This window comes from Trachymyrmex septentrionalis, unplaced genomic scaffold (assembly GCF_001594115.1).
Source record: "Trachymyrmex septentrionalis isolate Tsep2-gDNA-1 unplaced genomic scaffold, Tsep1.0 scaffold21, whole genome shotgun sequence".
NCBI lineage: Eukaryota > Metazoa > Arthropoda > Insecta > Hymenoptera > Formicidae > Trachymyrmex > Trachymyrmex septentrionalis.
Window position 1 is genome coordinate 1210794 of NW_017305288.1, and position 13165 is coordinate 1223958.

Below are 13165 nucleotides of genomic sequence, written 5' to 3' on the forward strand. Positions count from 1 at the left end.
AAATAAAAATGCAAATTTTTACACATAAATTATTACGACTTATAATTGCTAACCATTATTCAAATAACGATTAGCAATTATAAATCGTGATAAGATAAGATTTGTTACAATGACTACGTTCATACGGCTCGATTTATGCCGAAGTTATAACATCGATGTTATGAAATTGGTCAATCATAGCTATTCTTCTGAAAAATGTAATAACTGTGATTGACTAATTTTCTGACTTTACACTGTTTACTTTATTTGTTTACACAGATCGATTTACGCTGAAGTTATAACATCGATGATACATATGCCTGTACACACACACACTAGGGCAATGTAGATAGCGAGAGTGACAAGAGGATGTTACTTTGCAATAAAATAAAATATAAAAATTTTTTAAATACAAACCTTCATTTTCAGAACATGATTTTGAAATTGAATAGCATATTTGTGCTTCTTGTATATTCTTCAACGATTTCGTGTTTTCAAATTTATCTCGATAAAATATTAATACATAATGTACATTCCATAACAAAATAATGTAAATTTTTTTAGACTCTTTTGCTGACTGTATCCCACACACATTTTATATGTATAATATACTTTATATATATAAATACAAGGAAACAGTGACTATTCATAATTTTATGTACAAAACTTATCTTTCTCATCTCACTTGCTGTAATAAACATTTCGCTTCTTCGTACAAAGCGGTACTTGGCTTCAATGTTTCCCAATCATAGTCTACGTCTTCATCGTAACTTGCATTATTATTTCTACAAAATTTTATTCTATTAATAATATTACATGTTGTTACAGTTTATAATATAACTGATATTTATAATGTGATTTAAAGCAAATTTTAGTCTTAAATATAAGAATAATATAAAACCTTACCTATACAAAGTATCGTCTACAGCATGCATTGCATTATTACCTAAATCTTGAAGTAACCGATTTCGTGCAAGTCCTGTGTGCATTAGCGCAATATCATTCAGCAAAAATTCTTTATGATCTATAACAAAAAAAAAAAAGATATAAAAATTAATTATTTCCACAAAGATCTATTCTGATTTTAACAAAAAAAAAAAAACTATTGAAACTCACCATTCTTCTCATACTTTTTTACCAACTTTTTCATGAAATCTTCACCTGCATATTTCTTAGATATACCGATTCTATAGTAGATAGCTTTACACTGCCATCGATTCTCCGCAGAGTCTGGATTGGACGGAACAATTCTCCTCGCTTGCGTTTCCTTCACAAGAGACTCCCAATCGACTCCTAAGGCATCACCTAGTCCTTTTCCGCTCGTTTTGATGTCCTCCTCCAACTCACCATCAGAAATTTCTTCAAAGTCCATAGTCTCCATATTATCGTCTTCCATATTCCTAATATAAGATATAGAGTCAGATATAAAATTTGATGTTTTAGATATAAAATTATAGAGTTTTCGCATAAATAAAACAATCTGAAGCAAAAGAAATTAATTTTTTAAAAAGATAATCGCATATTTTTCGTTACACATTACGAACATATTATCAAATAATTTCTTTAACAAAAACGTTTTACCTCTTATAATTAATATTTTATAACCTTATATATCTCTATATATCTTACTTCAATGACGCTGTATCGGCATTATCCTTAGATTTTGAACTGAAAATAGTTTCTTCTGCAGGTTCTTTCGGAGATAATTGAGCTGGCTCTTGTACTGTTGATTGTACATCACGGTGAGCAGTATCTGATGCTTTCTTATTTGTCCGTGTTTTATTAGTTTCCATATCCTGTTGAAAAATTATATATAAAAGTGTGAGTATGACATTTTGAAATAAAAAAAATATATAAATGTAGGATATGTACTGTAGTATCTTCTTCCATGTTCAATATATCATCAGGATCATCGCTAATATCACTCAAATCACTCTCGGTATGAAGAGTCTGTAAAGACTCATCGGCAACGGGACGCTTTGGTTCCACCGCGACAGGTTCCTTAATTTCAGGTTTATCCTTTTGCTGATTCTTCTTTTGGAAGTTATCCGTGGATTTTTCTCTAGTAGTTGTGCACAATCTACCTTCAGCAAGTTCCATCAACTTCTTGTTGATAGGTTCTTCTTTCATGCTGCCATAAATAGCAGCTTGCTTAGCAGAAGGATGAATCACTGGTTCTTCTCTTGTTTCTGGCGCATTGTACGATCGTCTTTTGCTATAAGAATTATTTTCATTTAACATGCTTTAACTAATATAATACAGACATATATTATAATTTTCATCATTTTTAATCATGTAAGATAGTAAGATTTTATGCTTACTTATGTTGCGTAGATTCTCCGTGCTCCAAGTCCTTCGTGCGTTCGTTTCTGTAATGCGATCGAACGTGAACGTTCTGATTATCCCATTTTCGTGAATCATTAGGCTTCCAGTCGCTTATAGTATTATCATATCTAGAATTCCACTCGTCATCATGTATTTCCGAACGAGGAAGACTATCTCTGCTTTCCCATAATGGTCTACTGCGCCATTCTCTTTCTTCCCATTCTACTGTCTGATAACTACGGTCTCGACCGTGTTCTACATCACGGTGATGTCCTTCCCAATTATCATTAGAAACAGTTTCATCTCTAAAATAGAAAATATACATAAACAATAATAAAAAAAGTGAAACTCAATCGTTAAAACGATTTGAAGAAAAGGAATTCCAAAAAGAAAAAGTTTATAATTATAAAATATGATTTTATAAACATATAAATTGTTTTAATTCTGATAAAAAGTTATCTGTTAAGATAAAACAATACACTATCTTAATAAAAGAATAGTATAAAAAATGTAATTCAATATTATTTCGAACTAACTTTCAAAGAGCAAAAGAATAATATTTCTTCAGTTCATATTAATATATTAATTATTACCTGATATTGGCTCCACCATTTCTCAACTTATCGCCAGGATACAGAGGATGTCGATGATGATGATGATGATGACGATGATCATCGAAGGATGGTCGCTCTGTAGTTTGGATCACATATCTTGCCTCTCTGGATCTCTCGTCGCGAGCAACGCGTCTCTCTTCAAAAGGACTGTCAAACCTTCTACCCTCGATAGTCTTTCTCCTGTCATCCTCGTGGATGTGGGCATGATCCCGATACTCAACGTGTGGAGCTGATTCTTCCTGCTCGTCCCAGTGCTCCGGCAATCTGCCGTAGTTCCTACCAAAGTTCCTGTCCACTTCCATGGTGCGTCGCGGACTGTTTGCATCCCGACGATCCACTATCCGGTTGATTTTGCTCGGAACACGACTCGATTCTATTCGTGCCTGATCTTTCCTGCTACTGTGCTCCGACGTGTGACCCCGTTCATATCTCACGCCGAACCTTCTGTGCCTATCCCTGTCGTAGTGATTGTCCACCATGTCTATAAGATGATCGCGAGATGATAGAGTGGGTGTCACAGCCACTACTGATGAGGAAGATGAAGCTGAAGGTACGGGTGGTAACGTCGTTGTTGACTGAACGCTCGACGACGGCGCGACATGCGCACTCTTCTCGTGTAAGGATGCACGATCTAAAGACGTTTCGCGAAAACGATCCATGCGATCCCGGGGTGAATTGACAGTCGACTTGCTGCGACTTGATGATACGTCCTTTTCGACAACGGTATTTCTTTCGTATCTTCCATCCAATCGTGACTGTGTGGAACTCCGTTCACGCTCAGCGAGAGCTTTCGTTTCAGATCGTTCCCGTTCGCGTTCGCTTCTGTTTCGCTCGCGAGTCCCGCCGCTCTTCTCAAACGACACATCCTTATTTAAAGGTCGTTCCTTGATTCTGCTATTGTAACGCGAACTCTTATCCGCCGATAGATTCAATGCCGCGGGTGAAATTACCGTAGACACGTCTCTTTCGCGTGGTTTCATAGACTTCTCTCTTTCTCGATCCCGATCGCGATCTCGTTCTCGTATTTCACGATCTCTTTCCCGCTCACGATCGCGTTCTCGTTCTCGTTCGCGATCTCTATCTCTCTCTACTTCGCGCTCTCGTTCTCTTTCTCGGTCTCGGTCCCGATCGCGATCACGCTCGCGCTGTCTTTCATTCCGACAACGCTCCTGAGATTCATCCTTATCCTTATCGCGTTGTGGTTCTTGGCGCTGATCACGAGTCAGTTTCGAGGGACGTTCGTCTCTCATTTCCTTTTCGCGCTGACGCTCACGGCTTTTCTGTCGCGTTTTATCACCACCGTAGGTCTTATCATCAAAATTGTCCTTATTTGTGTTGTTCCTTCGATAATTGTCATCTTGATTCGAAGTTATTGTTTGCTTTGTTTTACTGGAAGACGTCTGCTCGTTTTTTCTCGCATCATCTCGTTCTTTGCTTTTATCTCTTTTGTACGAGTCGCGATCTTTCTTCTCTGCATCTCTCACGCGATTCGACGAATTGCTTTGCTTCTCCGCATTTTTCGCCGGGGTAAGATCGCGTCTCCTCGATGGCGTTCGACTACGTTGTACTTTTGATGACGCATTCTCTTTAACGTGCTGATATTTAGATGATCGTTCCGATGACGACGGCGGCGGCGGCGGCGTACGTGAACGCACATCCTTCTCCTTGCATTTGGACCTCAACCGATCGTCTAATTTGGTTTTTTCATCAATAGCGCGGTTCTTTTCTTTCTCCTGTTGTTCTTTGATTTTATCGAATGACTTGCACTTAACAGCGTCCTTGGACAGACACTCATCCATATCACGCACCTTCTTGTAATGCCTGCCGTCCTCCTTGTCCACTTCTCGATTATTCTTTACCGCTTTCGGTGATTCGCTCCTGTTTCTTTCTCGAATTTTGCTGGATGATGCGTGATGCGCCACAGAAACTTGCGAGCCCAACGTTGCGGCCACTGCAGACGTGACTCCACTCGTAGATCCCTGCTGTATCGCAGGTGATCTAGCGCGCAATGAGTTGGTATGCTTCCTAGTTACAGACGACGAACCATACTTCTTGACTGGTCTCGTAGTAAGATCTTTTTTTGTGGAATTGTCAAGTTTGCGTTTCTTCTTATTGATGGCTTTGTCATTTCTTGTTCCTAGTCTTTTGAGTTTCAATCTGTAAAATTCATCCATGATAGCAAATATTTATATATATAACTCCTCTCAGCATTAAAATATAATATACATAATAAATTATATATATATAATAATAGATTATTTATTATATAAAATTACAAGTAATTTGTTTGCTTACAAATTACTTGCAATTACATATTCATACATTATAAAATACAAAGGAAATACTAATAGCATTTTCGACTCAAACGGGTTTGCACCGATTTAAGTTGGACGTTCCACTATTAGTTAACGTTACATGTTCTACCAATAGAAGGATATACAACATCATTAATCCAACCCAAATTGGTGCAAATCCGCTTGGATCAAATACACTATAAATGAGTATTTACTTTTTCTTTCTTTCTTTGTCCTCACTATAATCGGCAGAAATACTATGATGTCTCTTAGTCTTGATCTTTTTGATTTTCTTATGCGAGTCTGACGTGGATGTAGAAGAGGAGTCTTCACTACTAGAGCTGCTGCTACTGCTAGACGTGCTGGATGTGCGCGAACTAGAGGAGGAGCTCATCGCTTTTTTCTTCTGCCTTACTTTATCCTTGCCATGTACTTCTTTGTCCTTCTTCATTTGTAATTTCAGTTCCCGTTGTATCAATTGCCGCCGTCTCTCCAACACTTTCTCGTCCTCGTATTCGAGGTCTGTCTGATTCCACTCTTCTATGTTTAAGTCCGGACTATGCGATGCCTTTTTCACGATCTTCGATGTGAGCCGTTTGAAGGGATCCTCTGCAATGAGCTGTAATATCGAGAGGATCAAAGAAAAAATTTTGACTTTTTAGTTTATAATTTATAGTCATCTGTCAATTTTTACTCTTATCAATTATATTGCAATGCTGAAAACCCTATGTATATGCATATCAAATAAAATTGTTATCAAATAGAAAAATATGGCGTGAGCTTACCCCAGATGTACCTGCGATCGCATTATCTTTCTTAGCACGCTTGGATGGGCTTATCAATGTGTGTGTGTTTGCGTATCTAATTAACAAATAAGAGAAATGAGAAATTGCATTAGATCAATAAGCAATATGCTCTAATAAAGAATAAAAAATTAAATCAGAAATCAAATCTTTATGAGAAATTAGTCTTTCGAGTTATATCATGTCACGCAAAATAAATAAGACTATTAAATCATCGAAAAACAGCTGTTCAAAATATTAGAGAAAATATAAAACTATCATAGAGCTCATTTCAATCATAATTCCAGTCAACAATAAACCGTAAAATAATTAGCTGTATGTTACAAAAATTCTTCTATTATTGTCTTTATATCATAAAGCGAAATTGTGTTTTATTTTTTTTTTATGTGAAACTGCAAGTGTAAATTCTTGCAATAATCAATCAACCGACTACTATTGTGTACTTCGGTGAGGGATTATGACAAATGAAATCGGCACTCACTTGCAATTCTTTCCGTAGGAACAACTGCCGTTGAGGGCCCAATTTCTGCAATAATCCGATGTATTTTGAGCGGCGGCGGTGGCGGCGGCGATCGCTGGTTTGGTGCCCAACCTCTCAAACACACTCGGCCGTCGTGAAGAGTCTGTATTACATTTCGTAGGGTCAGCCGTTATTTTCCTTATGTTTGGTTTTGACATATTATCACCATAAAGCACTTGTATTTTCACAATGGAAGCGCATAACTGCGAGCATGCAGGCGTTTACGTGCCGTACGAAATCGTCATTGATCGTCATGCGACAATATGACTTGGCGATCTGATCTCGGCCCGTCTCGTCTCGGCGTCTCAGGTCTCGGCTCTCGGCCATTGGCGCGTAATACACAATACAGGCCAATACGTGCGAGAAGGAGAACAGATATATCTATATGCTACGGCTGCTCGGAATATCTCCTTCCCCCAATTACATTTCAGCTTATATTTGACGTTCGACTGTCGGTAACGAGATCGGAGCAAATCGGAGTCAATCGAAATTGGAGTATTGGCCGAAACTCCAAACTCTATGAAATTTAACTTTACTATTTAAAAAAAATTGGGATTTTATCGTCGCTTTGTTTAGCTTTTTAGTAAATGTATTTTTAGAAAAATCTATTCATTTTATTCTGTATATTTAATATAATGTCTATTCATTCGGAATAAATATAATTAGTTTTTCAATAAATAGGTTTTGAATTCATAGTTGATATTTTTGCTCGATATTGACATGCTTAACTGGTAGACATCTAATTAAATCAAATCTCATTGTTGATTGTTTTTCTTATAATATAGATTAATTATTATAGACGTTCGATTTTCTTATAATGAATGTTTGGTTCAATTTATTTATTCTGGAGTATTAAGTTTTAATGTTTTTTTTTTTTTCAGGTGACAGTCAAACTAAGGACCATACATACATACATATATTTAAGAGTAATAAATCGTAAAATTAATATCATATTAGATATATGAATTACTCAGATCAAATTTTGATAGTCGCATGAACTCACAAGACTTAAACTTTAGAAAGTTTTTTTCCATAAATTTTTTGTTACAACTGCAACTTTATCGGCAAAGGCATCTAGGATATTCGAAAGTTTCAAAAGAATCGATCATCCATATTTTTTTATCAACATTTTGCCTAAAAAATATGTATCTACATGTAATACGCAATTATAAAACGCTTTACGCGTTTTTATATCGCAACGATGTAAAATTATTGCATGAATGTTCCGCGTTTTATGGATATTCGCGTGGCATGCCAATTGTTTTCAATTTTGATCAATTCGCAGAGATTGACAAAGCGCTCGCGTGACATCCATCGTTATATTACATATTCGAATCAGAAAACATGCGGAAATCGGATGACTTAACGCCAGAGTTATGTCGAATCATACCAATTAAATGAGAATGACCGATCGGACGCGTCCGATGACTAATGACCGTGGAATATTGTCTCTTTCGCGGAATCTCGCTATTTACAACATAAATATTCGTATTATTTATATATATACATAAATATTTCGTATATATATATATTTCTTTTAATTAAATTTAGTTAATATCTCAACTCTTCTTTCCTTCCACTCACCTTGTGTATTAAATTTTATTAATTTTGCATTGATTACATATAGTATATATGATCTTGCATTAAGAAAGATATTGTAAACATATATTATCCTTAAAATAATTCTAATGAAAAATCTGCTTGCCGTTCGCATGTGTTTTTTTATTAGAATAAAAATAATTCAATCATCATTACATATTCTGATCAGTTTATCTTCGGGTCGTTTGCCGTAACTCGATTAGCACGATTAACGTCAGGAATGCATTCGCACGCTAATTGCAATTTTATACATTGACCCGCGCGATAACAAAAGATTGTGCGCATTTATCCTCACTTCTCGATGAATATAGATCATATGGATCGTGATCGGAGGCAACGAATGCGCGAGCGAGCGAACGAACACAAACACATTATCGTAAAATCGGGGTCGTCGTCGAAAAACAATAAAGTGGCGTTTCTCGCACAAACGCGCGTATTGCACACCATGAAAGAAGAAAGAAATATTCTTATTACACTCAACATTTCCCGCACACTTGTAATTATGGTGATATCGTCGGAGTGACGTCTCGTGCTACACTGATATTACACACATTAATTTTTGCCGACGTTACATACACAGCGAATGAAACCTACGGTGGTACCCCGCATAACAATAAATTAGACTGCATAACGATTTGATAAGGATTATACAACATCTGTATTTATATATGTATGTAATCGTATGACTATATATCCACAGGGTTTTTTTTTTTTTCGTAACATGATCTTCAGCGCAACTTTACATACAAAAATCGATTAAAAAAATATTAGTATGAATATATAATATGAATTAACATCTTGCATATTTAAAATATATGTATATGTATATTAGCAAAATATAATTATAATTCTAATCGCGGCGTAAAATCGCTCTAAACAATCGTTCAAGAGATTGTTTAAAAGAGATGTAAACGCTACAGAAGAGATGCATCGCTATATGCTTCGCTATATCCACCCTCTCTTCTCTAAAATTCTAAAGCAATGATATTCCACCTCGCGCCACGATTACAATCTTTCCACATACATTATTATTTTATCTTTATATAATCCAAATATATATATGTACGTAGGTATAGCGTTTCGTTCTGAGGTAGATCGAGTCAGCAAACAACAAACAACTATATAATTCAAAGCTCATTTCTAAGTGCATCTAAATGCACATTCTAAATCTTTTACTATTATGATTAAAACTACATCATCTGAACGTTAAAAAAAAGATCATCAATGTCAATTCTTAGTATTGTTGCATCAGCCGCCATCAATAATTCCGAAACCTTGATTAGTAATTACGTAAAAATGGAATTAATTAGACTTATTTGGAAAAAAATCGTCGACATTTTGAATGTTTTTGAATATCGGTATAATTAAATTTAACATCAATTTTGCCGTACTAAGGCCAAAAGTTCTGCTGTGTGTGGTACACATTCACTGTAATTTAAAGATTAAATTTAGAATTACACAACGTATGCAACGTTGATTGATAATGGACATTGATGATATCATCTCTCTTTAATGTATTATAATTAAGTGACATTCGGGCACTTTTTTCTTTGCACTTTCATCAGGATATATAACCATTCTTTTTTTAATCAAATGATACCTTTGCAGCTAATTTATCAAAAAAATCGTGTCCTTTGTTTGCATAAATACATTATTGAAACTATCGTACGTGATGCATGAAAAATGTTATATACAGATTGACCAATATATACAATAGGTGAAAACGCAGATACTTTTGTAAAAAAAATTAACGATTTGAAAGTCTAAAAGATAAACCAATACGTATATCAAGGTTTCGTTTCTTATTATATCAGTAAACATTTTCGGAAATAACGTATACAAGATATATGTTAATTATACATTAATAAGTTAACTGTAAATCTGCTTTCTCAAGCATTTAACAGCAACTTTAAAGATAAAAAGCAATATTACCCTACATGTGTGTATAGTCATAGCATATTTTTCTAAAGATATATATACACGCGTAGACATCATTTATAGGAAAACGATTCGCTATAGTATTAAAAATTATCAATGCCACCATCAGGAATACCTTCTTTAATATTCTCCAACACTTTGTTCACAAAATCTGTTGAATGATTTGCTATTCGCATTTCTGCAATCAGAAATTTATATACGTATTAAAATAATAATAAATATGTGTATACTTATTGTATACTTTATTTGTATGTCATACTTATGATACATTTTATCTAAGAAATTACACACACACACACACACACACACACACACACACAAATTGATATTACTCACTGGTAGCTAGCTTGCAACATTTTTCCATTTGTCGTGTAAGCTCTTCTTGAGTGTCAGGATTGGATTCAGTTAATTTAGCAGCAAGTGTATGTTTAGCTTGTGATATACCTTGTATAAGACGTCCTGAAAAAAGAATTATTCGTTTTTCTTAATATATTCAATATAATATGTTTCAATACATTTATTATTTCGACGTATACTCAACTGTGTTCTGCTTCAAGTCCATGCAGCTTTATCTTATTTGCTTCATGTTGAGCCTTTTTCTTTAAACGGCATGCTCGTGAAGCTAATTTATTTTTTTCTTTACGCGTTTTCGGTCTTGCCGGAAAAGGTAATTCTGCAACAGGTGTCATATCATTTATAATGCGATTTAATTTATTTAATTCTCGTCCGATGTTATGGAGCTTGCGAGGGTTCGGTGTAAGATCATTTCCATCGCCTTTTCGTGCCTTTCCACTATGTTTAATTCCTCTAAGAGCACAATGAGGACTAAATACTGGATCAGTTGCTTCGTTCAAGACATGTGGATCTTCTAAACGCGCTCGCGCAATTAATCGCTGTCCTTTTGGTCCCTTAGCTTGAACGTTATATTGCCAGAAGAATCTTTCTTTCTTACTATGCCTTTCCTTTCCCAATTCTGTAGTTCCTGTTCCTACTCTGTTATTACTTTGTTCCTCGCCGTCGCTTCCACCTGTATCTGATAGATAAACGATTTATATAGCTACATTTTCATTAGTTTTTAGTTCTCTTTTAGTTTACAAAATATTTAATAAAAATGTGAGATTAATTTAATCAATCGATTTTTATTTTGTACAAAAAAAAATAATTTTTTATAAATTATCTCTGACTATATTGTATACTATATATCTACATTTCTTAATACATATATATGTACCATTATCACTGCTGTAGTCATCATAGTGATCACTATCATCATCACTGTCTTCATAACCTTCATCATGGCTAAGAGGATCAATACATAGTGGATCTGGACTAAGAGCACCTCCAGTACTCAGACTACTCGTCGATCCTGCCTCAACCAAGCTACCGGTACTCAAGAGATGTTGCCGTGGTTCCCTGTGGGCCCAGATATGATCCAAATGTCCCATTGTCTGCGTTGGTGCAGACATAGACAGTCTCGAAATTTTAGGTTTACCACCTATCGTAGAGATATTATCAGCCTGATTAGATACTGGATTAAATGGATTTTCACCTCTTTTCATAAGTAGCTCGTGTAAAGTAGATGAGCCAATGGGCCGAGTTACAGGATGTGGTGAAGTTGATGAGCTTGCTGTTGAACTACCTGAATGAATTGTAATACATTATCATTTTTATCAATAAACAAATCATAAAAACACAAATGTAAATCATCAAAAACACAATACTAATATTATTATCTAATTGTTTTTGCTGTTATATATAAAAAAAAATACTGTTGCTTAATGTTATTATTATTAAAAGATTAAATACATTTGTTTGATCATACCTGCAACGTTACTAGTGCCTGGACTAGGACTAACAGCTTCAGCATTATCCACAATATTTGAACCTCTATTTAAATTAAAGCCACATGTATTTGTATATGTGGGACAACTACGGTGAGTTACTCCAGATTGAGGAAAACTACTGGGTGCAAATCCTATGCTACTATTAAACAGAGAGCCAGTTAACGGAGCAGCATATTCCATTTTTATCGGTTGTACTCTTTCTTCTGGTAATAATAAATCATCAAAATTTAAATCTCCCAGCAAGGTATCGTCATTGGCGTTCAATTCAGCCAGAGTTGGACCTTGAATAAGTTCAGCTTTGTCCACCTGAAATATGTCGTCCTCATCCATTTTAAATGAGATATCCATCTGATCTGGGTCCATTTTATAAGTATAGTCCATTTGGTCGGCTCTCATATCCCATCCTGAGGATATCGCTAGAGGGGACGGTGAGAACTGTTCATATGTTCGCGTACTTCTGTGTCCTCCTGGTATCGGCACAGATGCCGACGCCGAATTCATCTCCTGGACAGGTTCCTGCTTCACTATGCTATCCATCGTGCTAGATAGCGAAAAATCGTTGTACTTGGAGTCGTCCATCAGCCACAAGTGCGTTGACGAAAAAACCGACAGAGTTCTCGCGCGCGCGTTGAGCACGCTATAACAATGTCAACAATTATATACTTCTGGAAATTGTTTTTCTACGGAACACAAAAGTTTGCTGAATAAAACAAATCGTCTCAAACTCGATCTATTCGTCGTTCGACTTTGTATGTATCAAAGGCGAATATCATACAGCTGCAGACGACAACAGTCGTTATGTATTATTAAACGCGTTACAACAACACGTCATTACAACAGTACGGCAACTGGACAATGTCCCAGCACAACGGCACGATAACGAAAGAGAAAGAGGAAACGCGCGCGGCTTATCGCTCGCTGAGCGAGTTGCACTATTTACAATTTTAATTGATTTTGACTCGTCCACGCCTGTGGTATCGCTCGATCGATTCGCAGTGATTCGCAATGATTCGCAGCCTCGCGTGGTCTCGCGCACGAGAGAGGCTCGGCCACGAGGGAACGGCTTCTCTCGATAGTCTCCTAAGTCGCTTAAACGGTTCTTAAACGGGAGCTGACCTGCTCGGAGAGAAATGTGCACAGCACAGATCGAAAATCACATATTGGTTCACGCGCGCACACAATTGACACAGTTGACACAGTACGCATGCATCGCGCGTCTCTCGTCAGTAGGCATTTTTCGCAGCTGACA

The 13165-nt window shown here is 36.1% G+C and overlaps 2 protein-coding genes across 2 annotated transcripts; both read right to left on the reverse strand.

The window, feature by feature from the left end:
* Window positions 1-558: 558 nt before the first annotated feature.
* LOC108748087 (zinc finger CCCH domain-containing protein 13-like) lies at window positions 559-6926 on the reverse strand. Its single transcript, XM_018486088.1, has 10 exons — window positions 6497-6926; window positions 5998-6073; window positions 5428-5831; window positions 2898-5075; window positions 2301-2609; window positions 1852-2194; window positions 1609-1775; window positions 1096-1379; window positions 886-1003; window positions 559-764 (listed from the first exon to the last, which is right to left on the reverse strand). The coding sequence occupies exons 1-10, from the start codon at window positions 6691-6693 to the stop codon at window positions 656-658; spliced, it is 4185 nt and encodes a 1394-aa protein (XP_018341590.1). The 5' UTR covers window positions 6694-6926; the 3' UTR covers window positions 559-655.
* Window positions 6927-10015: 3089 nt separating this feature from the next.
* Window positions 10016-12695, reverse strand: LOC108747997 (CREB3 regulatory factor). The gene is made up of 5 exons (XM_018485941.1): window positions 11895-12695; window positions 11304-11711; window positions 10614-11105; window positions 10409-10531; window positions 10016-10250 (listed from the first exon to the last, which is right to left on the reverse strand). The coding sequence occupies exons 1-5, from the start codon at window positions 12493-12495 to the stop codon at window positions 10156-10158; spliced, it is 1719 nt and encodes a 572-aa protein (XP_018341443.1). The 5' UTR covers window positions 12496-12695; the 3' UTR covers window positions 10016-10155.
* Window positions 12696-13165: the final 470 nt, after the last annotated feature.